Source organism: Corvus moneduloides, chromosome 5, assembly GCF_009650955.1.
Source record: "Corvus moneduloides isolate bCorMon1 chromosome 5, bCorMon1.pri, whole genome shotgun sequence".
NCBI classification, from domain to species: Eukaryota; Metazoa; Chordata; class Aves; order Passeriformes; family Corvidae; genus Corvus; species Corvus moneduloides.
Window position 1 is genome coordinate 58843694 of NC_045480.1, and position 21978 is coordinate 58865671.

The following is a 21978-nucleotide window of genomic DNA, read 5'->3' on the forward strand; positions in this document are numbered from 1 at the left end:
TGTTTGAAGAAGTGCCAGTTTCCCTCGCTCGCCAACTCATCTGCTTGTTTTCAAATACAGAGAAGTTCATTTTCCTCTTCAAGAGATCAGTTTGACAGACAAATCTTATTGATCCCAAAGAGTGTTATTTCACTTTGTGACCATCTGCCCTTTTTTTTTGAGTGCTGATTAGAATCTGACCCTGGTGCCAATAGAAATGTAAATATTAACTTGCTCAAACTACTTATATTTGAAAACTGAAAAAGACAAACATGTTTGTTGATTTATACTCTGAGCCACTTGGTTCAAATGCTGGAAACTTTCACTGTACCCAGTGCAATGTACACATGCCACTCCTGAAAATGGCAAGTGTGAGGTGATCCACAGCTCCACTTTGTAGGACTTGGAGGGGAGAAATATCAATGATATTTCAGTTAGATCTACAGGAAAGGGAAGAGTCTCAAAGTTGTGTTACTGAGCAACAGATATGGGCAACGAGAACATGACAGAAAGAACACCATTTGAAACACTAGAAATTATCTGAGAAGAGGCTACAGCTAAGGAACCCACGCCAGAAACTGATTTTTCATGCTAAGGACAAAATTCCACTTTGATCATTCACTGTAATGAGTAAATTACAGAACTTCCATACAAAACCCCATATGCTACAGTGATATGAAACATATGGAAATTGTAATGATGGGATTACAGAATGAAAATTAAAGCAAACACAAAAGTAGACAGAAGTCAAATAATTTCAAAGAAATGCATACAGGAAATTTGTTGATGAGATAAATTAATCAAAATTGCCCTTTTTTCAGCACTTACATTTCAAGGAAAAACTGGGAACCTACAGAACCAGGATTTAAAGACATAGGAGAGCCAAACCTCATCTTTATAATCTTGCTATCAATTATCCTGATCTATATAAGGATTTCAGATATGATCATTCAAGTTTGTGTCAATCTAAATAAAGTTACAATTGCATTTGTTGTTCATTTGACACCCCGATCATCTTCCTAATTTTCTGCTCCAACAACTCCATCATTTCATCTCTAGCACCTACCATAAACCATCTTTTGGATTATTTTACACTGAGCACTGTGCCTAGGCCTACTGAAAGAGCTGGGATTAAGTGATAGCTTTACACTAGGGAACTGAGGAGCTCTGCAAAGATACCTAAAGAATTTAAAAGAACGCATTAAACTTAAATGAAGCAGGAAGCCATCCAAAAGGAGTTCTGCGGAAACACCGACTGGCTCGGCTGAGCAATCAGTTTAAGGCCAAGTAAATAGGCAGATGCATCAAAAATAAGGCAGAGACAATACCTCAGCAAGCTAGGACTTAGCCTTGGGTGACTTTTATCAGCAATAGCAAGAAAAGTGGAATGAATGAAGAGAAGCAACTATTGACAACCAAGAAGGCAAGGACAGCTGTAAAGGCCTTTAACCAGTCATGGACAAGGAGAGGTGAGACAGATAGCGAACTGGTAGGCTCATATCTAGCCTCCAGGATGGGAGTCTTGTTCTATTCCTTCCTGAATGCTTTCTTAGAACCCTCAAATAAGGACTAAGGAATGAGGCCACAGGCCAGAATTCACTGTCCTGGCAGTCCAGTTCAGGATACCCTCTACTGCTGTAACCCAGGTTCCATCTCGATTGTTACCATCACATCCAAATAAGACACATTTTCCCATTACACGGTGGCTGTTAATTCAAGATCAGCACAGGCTGCCCATGTCTCCACTTTACCTCTGCAGACCAGATAATATAGAGGAGAAAAGAATGAAGGAGCTAAGCACGAAATACAACAGATCCCTTTAGGTTAACTGTGTAAGCGCATCACTTTAGCCACAGTAAAGAACAATTACAATAGACCACTTGCTAATATCACATCACTTTCTAATTCACATTTTCTCTGGGTGTCAGCTGCACATAAGCCCTTGCTGATTTCACAATCAGGTACTATAGAAACCAGAAGGCACAGACCTAAAAATGACAGTCATATCTGGAAAGTCTATTCTATGGTATCCTACATAAATTGCTCAGTCTAGCTGCCTGCCTACAAACTACCCTTTTGACATTCAGGCTGATTTTTAAGCATTTCAAATTTAAAAAAAAAAAAAAAAAAGTGAATGTAATGTCTTTGGACTGATCAACTTTTATGGGTTTCCACACCCACCAAACCATGCAAATGTGTGTGCTGTAAGACTAACTCCAAGAAGCTGGGCACACTGTGCACCAACACCCCATAGTCTCCACCTCTATAAAGCACTTACAGCCCCATCTGATGAGGCTGTATATCCAGAGCAGCAGCTGTGTTGATTTTCCTATAGGCATGCTTGCTAGAAAATCATGATTTTAATAAAAACGCAAAGGCAGAATATATCTACAGCAGCAAATAAGACATAAAAGCCACAGTTACATAAATAGTCGTGCTAGAGTGCCCTTGGTCCCCCATTTTCCCCTCACGATTTCTGTGACCTATAACAGGTAAGCAGCACAGGAAGTCACCATCCTCTTTGAATGGAATTTCTGGCTCACTCCTTATCAACAGGATGATTATTCAACTCTTGACCTCCTCACAAAATGGTTTAGTAGTGTTGCTGGTGCTTGAGCCAAATTTCTCTACTGCAGGCTGACCTAGAGAGAGCAGCACAGCTGCAAGAAGGATTTGCCAAAAAGCCACAGCTCTTCTGTTTGGTCCTTCTCCCCTGTGTTTAGGTTATGTGAAAAAACTCACACAATTAGACAGGGAAAGAAGCTCTAGGTAGGACTCTGTATTTCATCTCCACATCTTCCAAGATAATGATTTTCCTAACTGGAGGGAAGGAGAAGAGGGGAAATGGAAGGCACAGCTTTTAAAGACAGGGCATATATTCCCTACTTTCATCCCTAACTTAAAGTGACTCTGAAAAAATCCACATACAAGAAAAACCCCAGAATATTCACCTAACAATTTCTCTAGTACAGCTTTTTAGAAAAAGGACTCAAAGGAAAAAAAGATTAGAGAATATTAATTATTTTGCAGTAACTAGAACTCTTCAAGATACTTTGCCTATACACACAAACAACAGAATGTGCCCAAGTATTACATATTCAGGTTTGCAAACTGCCAGACAGCCATAGAATATCAAAATGCATGTACAATACCTCAGTTTCCTCTCAAAGGCAGAATCCAGGTGTGATGGACTCTTCCAAGGAAAAACAGAATCAGGACAGATTACTGAAAAAGCTTGTCACAGACAACATAAAATTGCCTTTATTTCCTGTCCCTCAAAGGAGAGGAAAGTTGTGGTAGATGGGAAAGAGAGGCAGTGGCCTTCTACCTTCAGCTGCAAGCCCCAGAATAAATGTGCCAAGAGGGTTTCATTACCTGCCAAAAAGATCCATCTTTTGTCAGCAAGTATCCATGGAAGGGGACAGAAATACATGGTTTCTCCTGAGGAGAGCTGTCACTACTCCTTGAAGGTTCTCAGGGCTGGTTGACAGACCACAAGATAGGACCTTACAAAGACAAGTCTGATCTCCCCCAAAAGCAAGTTCAAAAGAGAACTTGAATGATGGATGTTTGACATCTTGCCTCCAAGAAAGATTAGCTATTCTTCTGTTCTAGGCAGGAGGTTATAGTTAGTGGCTTCGAGATCAGTGTTTGAGGAGTGTTGCTTCTACTAGGAGTCAGATATTTTAAGCAACAAAGGAACAGGCACCACCTTACAATGCAGTGAGGTGACAAAAGCTCAAGACCAACAGAAGTGGCGGTCCTGTGCCCTCCCTTAGATTTGCTCTGTTGTTTGACTGCTTCATGAGCCAATTTCAACTCACTAAGCTGGCAGAAAACTACTCTGTCAAGAAATCAGGAAAAAAATGGATGCAAGGGAGACAGGAATGAGAAAACAGGTGGAGTCAATAATCTGAGCCACTTATCTCCTCTGGTCCTCTAGGGTGCAAAGTATATCACATCTTGCCAGTGAAAAACCAACAGAGGATTTTCTCTCCCATCCCAATCCTCAACAACATCCTACACCCCTCAGGAAGAGCTGGCCTGTGCACTCAGGGTGGCCACAGCAGTCAATATCATGCAGACCGATTTAGAAGCCTAATCTGGGACATCTGGAGCTGGGTTGGCCACCATATACTCTGATCCTAATTAAAAAAAAACCATCTTCTCTAGAACTGGTAGGCAGCATCTTCCCGAGAGAAGAAAAGTTCTAAAGACCCAGAAATAATATCTTAACAGTGAGGCACAGCAATCAGCAACCATGAAAGGAGGAGGGCAGAGCAGTGTGTCTTACAAGGTAATAAATAATGTTACATATAAACAGTACACGTGTATAATAATACATGTATAATATTTTCTTACTATAATTTAGAATTAGTTGATTCTAGCTGGATTTTGCCAGTATTTCAGGCTCAGTGAGCTGAAGTACTTGAGGTGTGCACATGAAACAGAACAGAGCACACATGGCCTTAGAGGAGGGAAATGTTTTTGAAGACCACCTCTCAAGAGGTGTGCCACAAAATTACAGCCTACACAAAAAGCTTCCATCAGCCGACTTGACCCAACTTGATCACCAGGGAGGTGATCCTGGCTTCTCTACTCAGGCCTGGTGATGCACATCTGGAGTGCTGTGTTTGGTTCTGGCCTCCTCGGTACAAGAGAGACGTGGGGCTCCGGCCCAGCAGAGAGCTACGAAGACATTTAAGGGACTGGAGCATCTTTCTTACAAGAACAAGCCAAGAAAGTTGGACCCATTCAGCCTTGAGTAGAGACAACTGAGAAGGGACCATCAATGTATAAAAGTATCTAAAGTAGGGGGTGCCAAGAGGATGGATCCAGGCTGTGCTCAGTGGTGCCAAGCAACAAGACAAGAGGGAATGGGCAGAAACTGATGCCCAGGAAGTTCCACCTGAACACGAGGAAGAACTTCCTTACTGTGCAGTGACCACACACTGGAACAGATTGGCCAGAGAGGAGTCTCCCCTGCTGGAGATATTCAAGAACCATATGGATACAATCCTGTGCCAGGTGCTCTGGGATCACCCTGCTTGAGCAGGGAGGTTGGACCAGATGAACCCCTGTGGTCCCCTCCAACCTGACCCATTCTGTGGTTCTGTGTATACCTGGAGACAAGGTATACAAAGACAGATGATTTTTATGATGGAGGTTTTCAGAAGAAGCAAATATTTCTGAGGCCAGTTTATGCTGCAAAGGCTGCCTAGTAGCCCCAAGACAGGTTCATAAAACACATGAAGTGTCAGTAAAACAATAGAGAATCATGTTCCTTACAAAAGCTATTTTATGTTACCAATGTTCTTGCAACAGTTTTATGGAGACAGAGCAAAATACCAGAGCCAGACTTACTGAAAGTTTCTTCCACGGGCCCTTACAAGAATCCTGTAATAACCTACAGTTGAGGCTGGGCACATGTTTCATAAAGCACAAGATAATGACCAGACTGACCTATACACTATAGGAATGTGGCCAACAGAAAACGTGGAGTCAGTATATCAACATATCAAAGGAATTCACCTCTTCTTCCCAATGTAAACAGAGAAGATGATAAACCATTTTCTATAAAACCAAACAATTTTTTAGGAAGCAATTTCTGAGCCACATTAAAGTCCCTTATCAGGAATTTCAGGCTTCCCTGTGTTTTTTAAAACCAGCTATGATCTCAGTTTATGACTCTGACAGATTATTATAAAGTTGAGGAAAAACTGTATGTGCAGGAGTTCTACTGTTATTGCCACAGCTCTGCTGGAAACGGGAAACAGTGTTAAGAATCTGTGGCTCACGTGCAAGTCTATCCAGAGACATTCCCTGCACCTGGAACGGCTCTGTACCATTGACATCAGTGCACATTTGCCACTTACACGTAAAGTTCAGCACAGCAATTAAAAATTCTACCTTTTGTTAGTTATAAAGAAGTTTAAAAACTCCTTAAAATTGTTTCTAGTTAGCCAAAATTTACTTTGCTTGTTCATTTGTTTTGCTCTAGATAGATGTCTAAGCCAATAAGCTGCTGCAGTGAGAAAATATCAAATACCAAACGATAATAGGGATGCTGGCACCTCCAAAATAAGAAGAGTTAAAGATTATTTTCAAGACTTCTCTTATCCTTAGACCAAAGACAAGGCCTATCATGTCAGCCTACCTCATAAAGGAGGGAAAATATTCTAAAATTTCATAACATGGGAAAGGAAACCTCAAACAATTCTAGCAAACAATTTGGAAAAGCTGGCTACAACTAGAAAAGTCCCTAAAGGAGGAATTTTAGTTTCCACCCTAGATCAAATTATTGTGGGAGAATCACACAAATGCCAAATATTCAATATAGAAATCCATAATATCTTAAAGCCATCCTCCAATAACATCTAACTCCATGAATAAGATTTTATATCCTTTGGCATATAATGAAGCCTTCTTTAAGAAGTTGCTTGTGGAACACAGAACTAGTGTCTCTATTAGGAAATTCTAAGCAGAAACACAAAACTACCTTATCTTAAGCATAGTATAGCTGCAAACCAGAGGCTCAGTTACTCATTTCCAAATGGCTACGTGCGCTGTGGTAGTTCCGTTCTCAGTCACAGAAGCCTCCACACCAAAACTGAAGTAATTATGAATACTACAGTTTCTTAGGTCACATTTTGTATCCTCTAGGTGCCAAAAAAAGAAAACAACCAACCCCACAGGAAAGCTCTGCTTTCTAGTCTTCATTTACCCTGGTAACAAATAAAATTGGTGGTCTGCTCTATTTTGCATACCCATGTACTCTGGTCTTAAGCACATCTACAAACTGCCTACTCTTACTGAGTGCCTTCATCAGCCAATTCATCTCAATTAAGGGCCGCCCCTGACCTGCCACCTCCCCAGAACTGGCTGCAGTGATAGCTGTCTCAACTCTTTACTGCCACAAAATGCATCTTCATTGCCTGAAATGCACTGCAAACCTCAGCAGCCACAACCCCAACAGTTAAAAGGAGGAGGCACAGGAATTCTCAAATATTCCTCTCAATTTACAGCAGCCAAGAACAAGTGATCTGTTTGCGGTACAGATTATTGCACTGCTGATTAACTCTCAATAGGTGTGACTCATTTTAGTGTGGCTTGTCATTTAAAACTGACAGGGTCACCACAGCAACAGTCGCCCTTACAGGTGGAAAGGAAGCAGAAGAGAAGTTGCAAGCATCAATGCAGCTGGCAAAAAAAGTAAGAAAAGAGTTCAAACATATCACTTTGTCACATACAGACAATTTGCAATGAAAATAAACAATTCCCTGATCACAACTGCAATTTGGCATTATGGCCTGGGAATGGCCATAAGTTTACAAAAGTTCTCACATTACCTGAAAGACTAAAATCGATTTAAAAGCTCCATGAAAAAGGTGTAAATCACCTGTGTTCTGAGCTGTGCATAGCAATCCCCAACTTTCCTAAGAGACAAGCCATTGACCAAAGGCCTAATTGAGGCACCAAAACCATGCTGGCTGATTACCTGCTCCTTCACCCATTCATTCCGAGGAGTTGCCCTCATGTGTTGTACACACCATATAGGATCGTGCCCTTAAGCAATCCAGAGTAAATTTACCATAGCCACCACGATGTATCAGAAAAAATTGTCTGCTAAGGTTCATAAATCAGTCAATTACCTGCTTCTTTGACTTTTATTCTTGTGTAAATGTTTTCAACCTGACATTAGCAATACCTGTAAGAAGACAACCTGCACATTGCCAAAACCAACTATTTAAATTACTAGTAAATCCTTAATTACTATAAACAAGATTACAACAGGCTTATTTTAAAAAGGTTTCTAAATACCAAAGTGATAGCTCCAGAAAATAAAGCTCCCTTGCTGTCATTATTTGAGGCTGCTGTTTCCACATTAACTCTGGCTCTGTGTAGGACCTTCAGAGCTCCCTCAGCCCACCTGGACACCACAGCAAGAGCACCCGCTGTCTCTCCATCACTACTCCTTGCCCGGCTGAGTACAAACACAGGAGGTTCCCAGTCTCTTCTCAATTCCTCCTATGAGGTCTAAACCACCTTCCTCCCCAAGCCACGCACTGCGCTCACGTCTATAAAATAGGGAGAAATCATTAACATACAGAGGAAGGTAAAGACAAGCAATTATTACTGAGGCACTGCAGCTACTGATTTCATCTTCAAGGCAGGGCTGCTTCAATGCCCCTGGTGGGAATCTAAAGAACAGTCCAATTCTCACAGGTGGCATAAGAGAGTCAAAAAATCACAGGCCATTATCCTTGCCGGTGAGCTGATTTGGGCTAAAAATGGAATATTAAACCTATGGCAAGGCAGATGCACATGATCTCAGGTAAAATTTCCCTTTCCATACCTCCTTTCTCACTAGTTATAACAAGAGATTCCCAGAACAGGAGAACAGAAAATAGCTAATGCACAGATGCTGAAACCAAAAGAATAATTATATATCTCATCCTTCTTCCTCCACACACGTTAAGTTATTAAATACAATGGACTGTGCAATAGAACTGGTTTCCTGTATCTCTTCAAAGGCACAGCCAAGTTTTGAAATTGAGAGGTGACAAACTCTCACCAGGGTTTGTACAAGGACAGACTGATGTAAGCCTAGCACAGCTCCCATACTTGAGGAAAACTCTGTTAGAAGTTTTCAGCAGCACTGCAGAACATACAGCAGCACCCAGAACACATCTGGTCATTTAAAGGAGAATGCTCTCCAACTTTTTCCCCCACTGACCTCTGAGGGACAACTGCTCTACAGATGCACAACCTCAATGACTTAGCTCAACTTCCCCAAGAAACTACTAAGTGTATCTTTCCTACGTGACTTAAGTAGAATAGAGGCTTTCTTTTAGGCTGAAGCTATTTTTTTTGTTTGGTCATATGTGCCTAGAACAGGAGGTTAACTCCCTGGCTTGTACTCCTATGCACTATACATGGAGGAGGAAACAGTATTTCCTTGTCTCTCATGCACAAGGTAATCTTGGAGAGCACTTTCTGATGTCTTACTGCTACCACAGAAAACAGAAATTCAGGAGACAATCGGCTGAAAGAGCAACCAGAAGTCCTACAGAAGAACATGGTATTTCTGATCTGCCTTCTCCACGGCTACTGTCTCTAATTTCCTAAGCCAGGACAAAAATGTCAGGGATGATACAAATGGCAACTTTTACTTTTCCCTCCAAGGCTTATAGGCATGTTGTATCTTCTCTTGAACCAATTCCAAATAACTTCTCTTTCTATTAACTTCTGAAACCGCCAATGGCATTCAGGGTGTGACACTGATAAAGTACTGCTATTGCCAAAATGAAAAATGGCTATTTCTCTCTCTACTTTCCTACCTTTTCCTGACCAATCTTCTTCAGCTGGCACAGAAAACTTATCATAAATACTGACTGGAAAAGGGTAAAAAAGAGAAGAAGTATCAGTGATAAAAGCAGTGATTATACCACAATTGGTTTTGAAGAAAGAGAAGAAGAAGAAAAATAGATCTCATTGGTGTAGTATTACTATACAAGGATGAAAGCTGAAAAAAGCTGTGTGTGAAGCTCTGCCAATAGGTGTGAAGACTCTAAAGAAAACTTCCTGTTGAGCCACAAGGAAAAAAAAACCCAACCAAAAAAGCACTCAAAAGGAGAGAGATCTAATGTCTGCATACTATCCTGCTGAGCCTCCAAACATCCCCCCAGTCATCATATACCCCAACAGCTCTGTCATTGCAATCTAGAACTCTTGGACCCAAAAACTCTTTAAGGAACACAGTTACAGCTTACAGTACCAAGGGAAAACAGCAAGGGAAAAATTCTTGCTTGCCAAAGGGAGGTTTTCATCTCCCAGGCACAAGGCTGACCCAGGTAGCTTCTGGGGAAGGAAGAACAACATATTCCCTCTGTCTCTCTCTTTATTGCTGCAGGTGTCTGGCTGGCTGCTCTTCATAGAAAGGACATACTGGAGTTTGAAAAATTGTCAAAGAACTGGTTGTGTTTGCCTACCTTGATGAGATGATGTGCTGTTGTACATCCTGACCTATACCTACTTGGACTTTTTCGGTTAGCTCGTTATTTCCTTCTCTGAGCATGAATAAGACACCTCAGCTTCCCAACAAATCCAGTGGCATCCTGGTAAAAGCAGTTCATTCCACTTGAGTCAGAAGAATCGCTACTGCTCCATATTCAATAGTCCCAACTCTTCCATCCGATTTACGCGCAGGGCTGGGTTCTCTCCTGTGAGATACCTGGGTATTTTGCAGAGGAAAAACACAGCAAGAGCTCTGATTGTCCCTTGTGTTCGCTAACCCAGCCTCAGCCTGGAGACCAGCTTATCAGCAGCAGCTGGAAATGGCTCTTAACTAGCAATAAGGAGATTAGAATGCATTCCAGCTGTGGCTCCATCTCTAACCCTTCCCATCTCTGATTCACAGCATATTCCAAGCTGCAGTGATATGAAGATGTATGAAATAACAGAATTATTTCTCTCCTTCAAATATCCCCATGCAATAAGAATCCCCAACTGGGGACCAAGGCAACTTCCATAATATTTGCACCGCCCTAGGGAGGCTCAAAGGAAGGCTGCAAAGATGGCCCATGCCTGATAATAAAGTTCAATTTTAAAAATAATGTTAAGGGAACTCACTGAAGTCAAATTATTCTAAATATTGAAGTCAGAAAGGTAGTGGCAGCAAATACTGTGAACTTTCTTCCCTTTTATTAACATACAGAAGAGAAAAACCCACACTAAGCACTCAAAGCATTGACTCTTAGAGAAGGACTTTTAAAATATATAAAATTGTTGCTTTAGAACATATTTATTAAAGACGTTCCAGGGATCAATAAAGTAAGAGAAACAACAAAGTCAACTAGAAATCCCTGTCATCTTAATATGCAGGTGGCAATAAACAGAACATGGGAAGTCTCAGATCAAGGTGCTACAGTGCCTGTAATTATCCCTACTGTGCTCACAACCCCTATAAAGGGGTCACAAAGCAAAGGGAGGAGCTCACAAACTGTGTGGATGGCAATATTCAACCATAGTAGGTGACAACAACCAGAGTACCTGCTTTAACAAAGACCTCTTTTGGTTTTGACTAGTTTCTGTTTATTTTTGCTATAAGCAACTTTTCTTGCTCTATTTCTGATATATAATGGGCTCCTCACCATTTTCCTCTGCCCCATTACTCATCTGAGGTGTTTTGTTCTCATTAGCTTTCCAACTGGTTCAGAAACCAAAGGTTGAGGTTTCAGATACTGAAATTATTCCCTCCTGTACATGTCACAGGAATCTAGTTGTCTATAATTTAATCTTTTCCTCTCTCCCAATGTGAGATTAAAACATGGCAAATTATATTCCCTGTGTTTCTAATTCCTCCTGCAAGGATGATATTGTGGTAACATATCTAAGAGAAGCTTCAAGAAGTGTTTGTTTTGTCGTGCTGTGCTTGCTACCAAAGACAGCTGCTTTCTCAGTCCCTGAGAGGATTGCTTGGGGTTAACAAGCAAAGCCAAATAAGAGAGGATTAGGAAGCTACTCATAGTGGTAGGAGAGCACACAGCAGCGGACCATGTGGAATAGGCACTGCTCACTCCCAGACACGTGGTTTTAGGCACTACACCTCAGCTTTCACCCTTAAGAAGTCAGACATCACATAATTAATGTGCAAGCACTCAATTAGAAGTGGACATTCCTCAAACCTTATCTTAAAGAAATTTAAGATTCTGTGCCAAGCTCCCAGTACAAGAAACTACTGCTATGGCTACTTAGGACACAGACACAGCAGAAATGACAACAACCTGTTTTGACATTCTGCCTAAAAATCCACCTAAAATTTAGATGCAGAGGAATAGCCAGAAGTGAAGAAGAAGTTTCACGTTCATGTCCAATCCATTCCTGCTGAACAAACAAACAAGTGTGACAATGGTCATGGGATTTGATTTTATTTTTCCGAAGTGCATTTCTCGGCTGAGAATTCCGTGGGCTTTACCAAGAACTTTTATGCAGGCCAGTAAATGCCTTCAAAGACAACAACTCTGATTCTCCTGAGAGTGTGTCCATACTAAATAACACAGTGCTATGTGGTGATATCTGAGGCAGCTGGAGTATACCCACAAGTAGTAGAGCTGAATTAACCTGGGCACACTGCTGTGATAACGGCCTCTTGTACACAAGGCAGCTTATTTAGAGCTTGCTTCGTTATCTCAGCATGGCACAGCACTGTGCAGGAAGACAATATAAACAATTATGATGAAGCCTATTTAGGCCTTATGGGCAATGTTCAAGTACCTCAAGGTGGGCAGAAGAGCCCCCTTCAGAGTTATTCGCTGTGCAAAGAACTCCCTTTGGCAACGCAGAACTGACGAAAGGATTATGTCAGCCTTTCCTTTCCAGAACAAGGAGCAGGGTGAGAGCCTGGGGGCAGCAGAAATTAGAGCAGCTCTAGGCTGTTATGCTTACTCTGGTGCCTTAGAAGGGCTTCTCGTGGGCTTGAAGTGCCAGAAACACAGAGGTGGGTAAGAGGAAGTTCTGCTCCAAACACAGAAAGAAATGGGTCCTCAGTCATTAGTTGCCAGGTCTAGATTTGGCACCGTGGTTTATAAAGGGAGAGACTCTGGCTGTGCTTCAGGAAAGCACGCAAACACAGCTACACCACCAGCTGCTATCTAAATACACTTGTCTGCCACCCTCTCTTAGTTCCTTAGTTTTCACTTCAGATAATGATCAGCTAGTTGGGGAAGATCTGTTCGTATTTTTGAGATGAGCAATTATTTGTCCTACTACACAAATCAAAGTGAAGTCTAGAAGCTTGCAAAGAATTTGTGTTCATTAAAGTCACACATGGGGATTATTCAGTAAGTTAAATACATACTTAGTAAAACCAGCAGTTCTTTTAATCCATTTTTCTAAAAGTTACTTGCCCTGATACAGCATCTTACAAAAGTCTAGCAGGCACCAAGATTCAGAACATGTCCAACACATTCATTCAAAATAAGAAGTTGTAATTTTAAAGCAAGCTTGTGACAAATCTTTTCCCTTTCAGAAACTTTCAGATAAAACTTGAGACCATGAAGGAAAGAATTCTTTGCATATGCATAGAAAGCCCCAGCAACAGAGGAAAACCACATCCAAGCTACAAACCCCAGATGAGGGCCAGCAGAGTTACAAACTATTCCTGAGGACAGAAATTCTCAGAGTAGGGCCATGCAGAATTCAAAGGGATGATGACAGTAGCTTGGCTTTGAGTTGCTTCAAAAATGTTACTTCTACCCTAGTGAGAGCACCCCAAAATAAAAGAAACAAAACAGTGCAGATGTTTGGAACCTAATTTCATCAGCTGAAACTGCTGATTATACCACTCATTACAAAAACGCTACCACTTGGTAACCCTTTAATTTTTAATGGGATTTATTCTAAACAGCAACTAAATCATCAGTCTCGCATGCAACCTCCCCTCTCGGTCTGCTGTGCTATCAGCACTAGTCACTCTTTCTCCTCTGCTTCCAGTCCTGTTATCTAAGTACTGAGAAAAATGAGCGAAAGGACTATTCCTGCAGCCCAGTTTTTCTCTCTCTACTTAATGTTTCTCAGAGAAAAAAAACGTCCAAGCACGAATTTTGTGTCATTCCAAATTACCCAAATTCAGACCCTGTGAATTCTTAACCTGCAAAGTGGAACAGGCTTGTCTTAATGTTAGGCTTAACTTGGAACTCCACTACTCAGTATAATTACACCACAAACAAGGAAATCCCTTGAAAGGCAGGAGAAATTTAAAGAACAGAGCTAACTCCTAAGCTGTCGGGTTTAGACAGGACATTCAAAATATTTGGTGTCTAGACCAAGACGGATACTAGGCAATGGAAAGAGAAACTGTCTTTGGGAGCATAACACTACCATGAAGGTGACTCGAAGTTAGTCTGCAAAAAAGGAAACCTGAAAGACAAGCTTTCATGTGAGCTTATGGGTACAAATTGCTGAATTGTTCGCTACAGTAGCCACAATGCAGTGTGTAACTGCAGCACTGATGCTGTCTGTACCCTAGAGCATGTATCCCTTCAAATGAAGTATGGGTCAAGTCTCAGTGTTATTACTTAACTACATTTAAAAAAGAAAATCCCTGGAGAAAGGGATATTATCCACCTTTTTGAAGGTTTTTTTTTTTTTCCCTTCAGCCCAATTTACTATTCTTCATGCCCATATCAATACTTAGCATGTATTGTTCGGAGAATACATTTAAAGTAGATCAAAAAAAAGTTTTACTTTGGGGGGCAGAGAGAAAGAGGAAGAAAACTGCCCCCATCCCCATGAAAACTGGATTCTATTACACACCACTGGCTACTTTGCAGTCCAGATATTTAGCATATTATTGTTATTTTTGAAAAGCATATGATACTTTAGCCTCCAAACATCCTGGAGGGATTTGCACGCGTAAACCCAAATGATACCAATCATGTACGATGAACAGCAAACTAGGCAACAAAAAATGCTATACTAGGAAACAAAACAAAATGTTATTTAGAAGATATACTCTTAAAGAACTCCAGGATCATGCTTGAAAAACTGCAATAGTAAAAAGATTCCAGACACCGTCCGTATCAGCTCTCCCTAACGATCTGAACTCATGCCCATATTATGATTTCTTTGCAATGTGAAAGGAGAAAAAAAGTCCTCTATACAGTGCTTCATGACAAATCACATGCCTTGTGAAGCTTCATGTTAGAAACCCTTTTAACTTCCAAAAAGTCCTCTTTTGTAGGTCATGCTCTCATTATCTTGCCCTGGGATCTGGTCTGATTAAATTATAGGAAATTACTAATACTTCACTTTGAACAGCCAGCTCCTCCTGGCTCCTCTTCTTCCTTCTTTTTTTTCTAAACTTAATTCCTCCTACTCCTGCCTTCTTACATATGAAAAAGACAACAATCACTCTGCTACAAAGATTAAGTCATACTCATTCTTCATCTTTTTTAAAAGTAAAAATTCTGTCTGCATGCTCTTATATTTCCCATTCCACTGCTCTCCCTGCTGGTTCTCCTGTTTGGCAAACTATGAAGTTTGCAGTTTTGTTCTAAACATTGGGCACCCCTACCCCCTTTAAAATCTCACTCATAAGATTCTAAAGACTTCACTAGCTTAATGAGCACAACACTGACTCTTCAGCAGCCCAATCTATACTCCAGTGTGATTTATCTGTATTTTGTACCATCAGACAACACTAAGACATCACCTACCATTGATGTGCTTTAGACACTTATCACTGAATCATCTTGTAAAAGTGACTTAGTTCACACAACAACAACAAAAAAAATCAGCATACAAATTTAAAGAGAAAGACTTTACATGTCAGAAGGGACCTCCATAAAGGGAGAAGGTATTTTTGAAAAGTCTGTGAGGACTCCACTAGCACAAGAGGGACAAAATGAGAGAAGTGTTTTCGGATAGAGTAATGGGGTTGTTACTCAATCCACCAAAAGGCTGCTGTTCATTTGAGAGGTTCATTACAGTACCACCACGACAACCATAATGAGAGCATTGAAATTATTAACCTAATCATACCAAGAATAATAATTTTCCCTATGTGGATCCTCTTGTGGACTATGTGCTATATCAAGAACCCCACAGTGGTAAGAGGTCAAAAACAGTAAGCATGTTAGAAGAATAAATAAAACATGCTAGAAGAATAAATAAAAGCTTCCCCTTATACACACCATGTTTGCTAGCAAAGTAATAAACTCATTTGAAAGAGAAAGATTCCTATTCCTGGCAAAAGTGTTTTGTCTTGGAGGCAACTCTTAAATACTAAATGACAGTAAAGGTGCTCCTGACATTGGGAAGTCTTTTGAAAAACCTATCCAATGCATCCTTTCTTGCTATCAGAAAGTATCAGATGAAGCGAGCTGCAGAAATAAAAAATGAAGGAAGCTCTAAATCACTGTTAATTTACTTGCTTGACAGCATTTTTTTGTCCTCTGATGATATAATTGAGCAATAAAAACACAATATAATAAAAAGCTTCACAGAGTTCAAGTGGTTTTTTAGTGTATAGAAATAGCTGAACACGTCAACAAAGTCTGGAACATCCAACACTGTACCTGACCATGAAAGCCAGAAGAGTTACACGCCCTCATAATAGGATATCTAGCTTTTGATATTGAAACTAATATTGTATCAATGCCGCATCTCCTCCTTTAACAAAACAAAACTAACAGAAACTGCCACTACCGTTTGTCCTGCACTGAAAACATTCCTCAGAAGCTAGCAGCAGTTCAGACTTCTCAATGTAACATTTAATTCTGCCTGAGACTCTGTAATAAATGCAAGCTTTGAAAAAATGGAATTGTGACATTCATTCGCAAATTGCATTACTGACAATCCTCTGAGACAGAATCAAACCCCAAGGAGTATTGATTGCTGCACTTAAGGCAATGTAGTGCTCTAGATCTTAAACATTTACTCGAGTGCCTAAAGACTTCCCAAAACTTTTACTTTTCAGGCTGAGCTCTTCCAAGTTGTATCGAGCAATTCAGAGGTAGCAGACTTTCAAGAAACCTTAGTAAAGAAAATAATAGCCTGAGGTAGGATGGAAAGCGAGGCAACAAGGAGAAGAAAGACAGAGTTGTGTTTATACATATCTTTTTAAAGATTCTTATGCTGAGTAAATGAGAAACAAATATCTAACTGCTAAAGTAGCTGAAAGGGAAAACAAACCCTAACGCACATACACACAGGAATGAGCAAAATTCCTTAAAACATTCCAGTGAAAATGAATTGACTTGTCCAAGTTAGCCACATCCAAATGTAATCATAAGACACGCATGTACTGGGCAAAATTTTAGTTATAGACTTAATTCTGCCATTGTAAACCGAGTCTACACTGCCACAGTATTTAGTTTGGGTATGAATGAGCCATTGTCTATCCAGGAACTCCAAAAGCCCTTTCCTCATTCATTTGTATCTTAAATTGAAGGATGCACTTTCTTTTGTGTTTCACAGAGTATCACCGAAGACATTCTGCTGGCATCTGTGACTAACCAGTTCTCCAAACCTGACTTCCTTGGACACAAAAACTCCACTTTACAATACATGTAAATACTGGAGTCTCAAAGGGCCCATCCATCTGACTGAACCCTGAGGTTCATCCTGCTTTGAGCAGGGGGCTAGGCCAGATGACCTCCAAAGGACCCTTCCAAACTAAATTACGTTGTAAACAACTCCAGTGACTGAAAGCTCGACCTTAACTCTGCCCTTTTAAGCAGATGCCACCAAAACACACTATTATTGCATCTAATAATATCAATCCTTCTCTTCCTTCAAACACTGAGGCGTCAGTAGCTCGCAACTCCCTTGGAACTGAATTAAACTCTTGCAGCAGCCTTGTACATGTCGAGCAAACTCTTGTACAGAGAACTTCTTCACCATGGCATGATTTTTTGGCAGTGCAGCCTTCTCAAGCGAAACTACCTCTAAATGTAGGTGAGGGCTGTCCAGTGGAGTCAGTGGGCAGAAGTATAAAATCAGAGTGCTAGTCAGCAGTGACAGCAATCCTCAGGTGCACTGCAGGATACATAACAACTTATAAGGAATTAATTAAGGCCTAGAAACCCTGAGAACACAGCTTCCTACCCAAACTGTACTACATTCGACAAGCATTTGCCAGACTAAGTTACATCTGCTCAGTTACAATGTAACACCCAAATTATTCTGTGTATCAACATCTGACTATTTATTTCCCAAACAATTGCAACAGAATCCAAAATATCCCAGGGAGGTTCAGTAAGATGCTAGATCACTTTGGTGTCCTGGAGAGCATTCACGCACCAGCAGCAACCTGTAACATGACTTGGGAGCAAATCACAGCGTGATGCCTTCAGTGGGGCAGAGTCAAGGTTGAGCACAGCAGCTGACAGCTTCTTTTGGGATGAACGTGGGGCACTTTACATTCTTCTACCACCACTAACATCTCAAAACGAAATACACCCTCTGTCCCGCTAAGAAATGTGTTGCTAAAACCAGTGAGAATCAGAGAATAAAAATGTCTTTTACACTGAGTACCCATTAAAGCAACATGTTGCTTACAAATCACAAACCAAAAAAGCCACCCAAACCAAATCACTATTTACAGCATCTGCACACTGAATTCCAAGGTATTTTCTGAATCTAGAACAGTACTATTCTGAGTTATCTAAAGTATTATTGCTATTGTCAGTAATAGCTTTTGATCCATTGCAATATAGTTGCAAAATAAACTAAAATAAATAAATCCCACTGAATAGTAGCATTCGTGTGGGACATATGGCGGGTGTGCCTTTTGCACATCAGGAGAAAAAAAACTCCTCCCATGAACTGAACTAAAAAATTAATCCGAAAGAAGTACAAATTAGGCCGTGTATTTTAAAACAAACAAACAAAAAAAATCTAAAAATATCAAAATAATAACACATGCCGAACTCTATCCGCACAATGAAGGCAATTGTTCCCCGGCCCAGAAAAAGCCGTGACTTCCCCCGGCGCGGCGGTCAGGAGGTCGGGGCCGCGGGCGGCCTCAGCCGCAACCCAGAGGCGGGGGCAGCGCAGGGCCGGGCCCGGCGGAGCCGCGCCGAGCCGAGCCCCTGCGGCCGCGCTCGGCAGCGCCCGGCCGAGCTAAGATGGAGCCCAGGTTTGATGTCAGCCCCAGGGGCGGGCGGAGGGCAGCGCGCCGGGGCGGGGGCGAGGGCAAGGTCAGCCGCCAGCCCGGCGCGGCCCCGCCGCCTCCGCCCGCCCCGGGAGCCCCGCGGGGCTTCTGCCGAGCCGGGCCCCCCGCGGCCGCCCCCGGAACGCCCCTGCGCGCCCGGACTTGGCCCCTGCTCCCGCCCGCCGCGCCGGGGCCGGGGCGCTGCAGAGGCGGGCGCCGCGCTCCCGCCGGCCCCCCGAGCCGAGCCCGGCCAAACCGAGCCAAGCCGTGCCAGCTGCGCTTGCAGGAGAAACCGGGGCTGCCGGCTCGGCTCCTCCGGCGGGCGGACCGCCAAAGGGCTACGCGGGGGCAAACGGCAAGAGGAGGGGAAGGGGGGGGGGGGGGGGGAAAAACCCAAAACCAATCTCAAGCATCAAACCCCCCCCCCTCCCCCCAAAGCAAAGCCCACCACAACTCAAGCCCTTGCCTTGAGTCGGCAGGAAAAGAAAAGGGAGACAAATCTTTGCGGGGCTGCAAGTGCCGCCCCCTCGCCCCCAGCGCCCACATCCCCCATCCCGACCCGTGTGTCGGTACGGGAAGGGCGCGGGGAGTGCTCCCCAGCCCCTCTGCCCGCAGAGCGGAACGGGGGCCGGGCCGCGCTCCGCCCGCAGCGGCGCCCCGCGGGCAGGGGCAGGAGCCGCCCCGGTGAACTCCCGGTGACCGAGCCCGGCTCCGGCATCGGCGGCTCAGCTCTCGCCCTGCCCTGAGCTCGGCGTGCAGGGGCTGCAGGCACACTCCGAGCAGATGTGTCGGGGACAGATAAATGACCCCTCCATCCACCCCGCTCTCTCCTAAAACCAGCCCTGGGGCCATGCAGGGGCACGGTATTTTTCGGTCCCTTCCCCTCCTCTCCGCCTCCCTCTCAATAGCTGCCGAGCGCTGAATACAAGGAGAGGGGGAGAGGGAGCGGGAGAAAAGTTAACTGTTTTGCAAAGAGGGGAGAAAACAGGCAGCGAGGGGGGAGGGAGCGATCAGGAGCAGGGCAGGGTGAGCCGTGTCAGGGGATATGTGTGTGTGTATGTGTGTGCGTGTGTGCGTGTGTGAGCGCAAGGGGTGCCCGCGGGCGGAGGATCGGATGCACTTTAGCCCTGTGCTCTGCTGCTCTCGTCTGGGGCAGCGCCGCCGAAGCCTGAGTCTCGCCTGGCTCGCCTGACCCTTCATTTCACTGCGGCCAGGAGGAGCCCGGAGCCCGCCGCCGCCTCCTCTCCCTGCTCTGCAGGGACCTCGCCTGCCACGGTCTGCCTCCCCGCCGCCCCCTCCCACGCCGCCGCCGGCGGCCACAGCCCCCTCCGGGGTGGCCCTGGGGTCGGTGTGGGGTGCCCCGCCGGCCCCCGCCGCGGCCGCTGCCCGCCTACCCCCCGCTCCCGGGCCGCCCAGCCCCGCCGCAACCTTTAGCCGGGGACGGACCTCTCGGCTGGTTCCGCACAAGACGCCAGCAGCCGCTTCCCCTCTCGCCGCCCTCCCCTCCCGTGCTTAGCCCCCCTCCCCACCCGAATAAAACAGACCCCCCTCCCTCCGGCCCCAAAGAGAAACCCACACCGCCCCCCCCCTCCACCCCCCCTTAGCACAAATGCACAATCACGGGCGAGGGGAGGGAGAGGGAGGAAAGGGCGAGAGACGCGAAGAAAGAAGGGGGGAAAGGAGAGAGAGGAAAAATTAAAAGGGCACAAGGCTGTTCATCACCAACATGGCTGCCTTAGCTCAGACCTAAAAGAGGAATAACCCAGGCTGTGTCTTTGTCAGTTTCACCTCTGTAACCCTAAACTAATGCACGAAACGACGGAGGCGGCTGCAGAGGGGAAGGAGACGGGGAGAGGAGGAAGGAGAAAATGGCAAAAAGAGGGGGCACTTACGTGAAGAGAGGCGCTTGGGCTGCTCCTGCTTCCTCCTGGGCATTTTCCCCCTTTTTTCACATTCTCCTCCTTGGTTTAACGGGAGATCAAATAAGACCGGGAGGGGGGGGCACGGACAGGCACAAAGCCGGGGCCCCCGGGGGAGCTGCTAACCGGGGCGGGTTTTCCCTCTTCGCCGGGGGAAAGGGGGCTTGAAGCCGGTTTTCTCGGAGCCACCGCGAAGGGCTCCCTCTCCCCTCTCTCTTTCTTTTCCTCTCCCCCCCACCCCCCACCCCCCCACCCCCCCCGCAACCCGGTCGTGCACCTGGCTTGTCCCCGGTCGCAGTATCCCTCAGCGGCCGGGGATGTGTTCCCGGCGGGCGGGCGGGCGCCGGGCGCCGTGCCGGGGCGAGGGCTGGCGCGGCGGTGCCGAGGGCTGCGCCCCGCGCTCCTCCCGGCCCCTAACTAACACTAACGCCGGGATCAAAGGGCAGCGGCGGCGGCGGCGCTCCCGGCGCGCCCGCGGGCGGGCAGGGACACCGCACACACCCCCGCACAGCCCCGGCGGGCGGGCACACGCACAGACACACGCACAGACACGCGCGCCCCGCCGGAGCACAGGGGACGGTGCCCCCGCTCCCCGCGGGCTCCGGGCGCGGCGCTGCGCGGCGGCGGAGGATGCGCTGCCCCGGTCCTGCACCCGCTGCTAATCTGCTCTTAAAAAAAAAAAAAAATAAATATATATATATGTATATATACACACACACACACACACATATATATATATATAGAAATTTTAAAAATTTTAAAAAAACAAAACAAAAAAAAGGTGTGTGTTTGAATTTGTGGGTCTCGACCATTCGCACTGTAATCCCCTCGTTTGTGGTGGGAAGGAAAATAATAATATCAACCCTTTTTTTTGTTGTTTCTTTTAAATTAAGGCGTTTTGTCTTCCTGTGTTAGAAAATAAAAATTAATTGTGGTGGTGCAAAGCTGACCCCATAGAATTTCTTGGATGGGGTCAGCTATCCCTTCACAAAGCACAGGGGCCGAAGGGGCTTTCTACAGCCGAACTTCAGTGTGGGAGGGAGAGGCTGCTTTATACACAGCTCTCTCCAGGCCAAAACAAGCACCCAAAATAAGCCAGAAAGAAAGGTGGGCAAGTTGGTATTCTGACAATTTCTAGTGCAAGTTTTAAAATGTGGAAAGAATACAGGCAGCATGAAAATCACAACTCCCTGAGTGTGTGTGTGTGTGTGTGTGTGTGGAGGGGGGAGGAAATCAAGATTAGGTCACCCCTAATGGTTGATTTAACTGCTACATGATACTTCTACAATGCATAGAGCAATCTGGACTTCTGAAATTTACTTTTTTTTTTTTTTCCCCTGCTGTAATGCAGGTATATGAAGCTTTATCCTGAAGTAATTCCAGTGTGCATTATGAAGCCAGGATAGCAGCTTTCATTAACTG

At 44.3% G+C, this 21978-nt stretch overlaps 1 protein-coding gene across 5 annotated transcripts in view; it reads right to left on the bottom strand.

Moving 5' to 3' along the window:
• Positions 1–20781, bottom strand: part of ZNF827 (zinc finger protein 827) — a 100732-nt gene extending 79951 nt beyond the window's left edge. For 4 of the 5 annotated variants that reach the window (XR_004240135.1, XM_032108945.1, XM_032108944.1 and 1 more), the window contains exon 1: positions 20530–20781. Coding sequence is in view for 4 of the 5 variants with exons in the window: in XM_032108945.1 (XP_031964836.1) it covers positions 20530–20572 (43 nt within the window). In the remaining variant the exon portion in view is untranslated. Of the gene's footprint in view, positions 1–9971; positions 10232–20529 lie in introns of those variants that run through there. The other variant, XM_032108946.1, reaches the window with a different exon arrangement.
• Positions 20782–21978: the final 1197 nt, after the last annotated feature.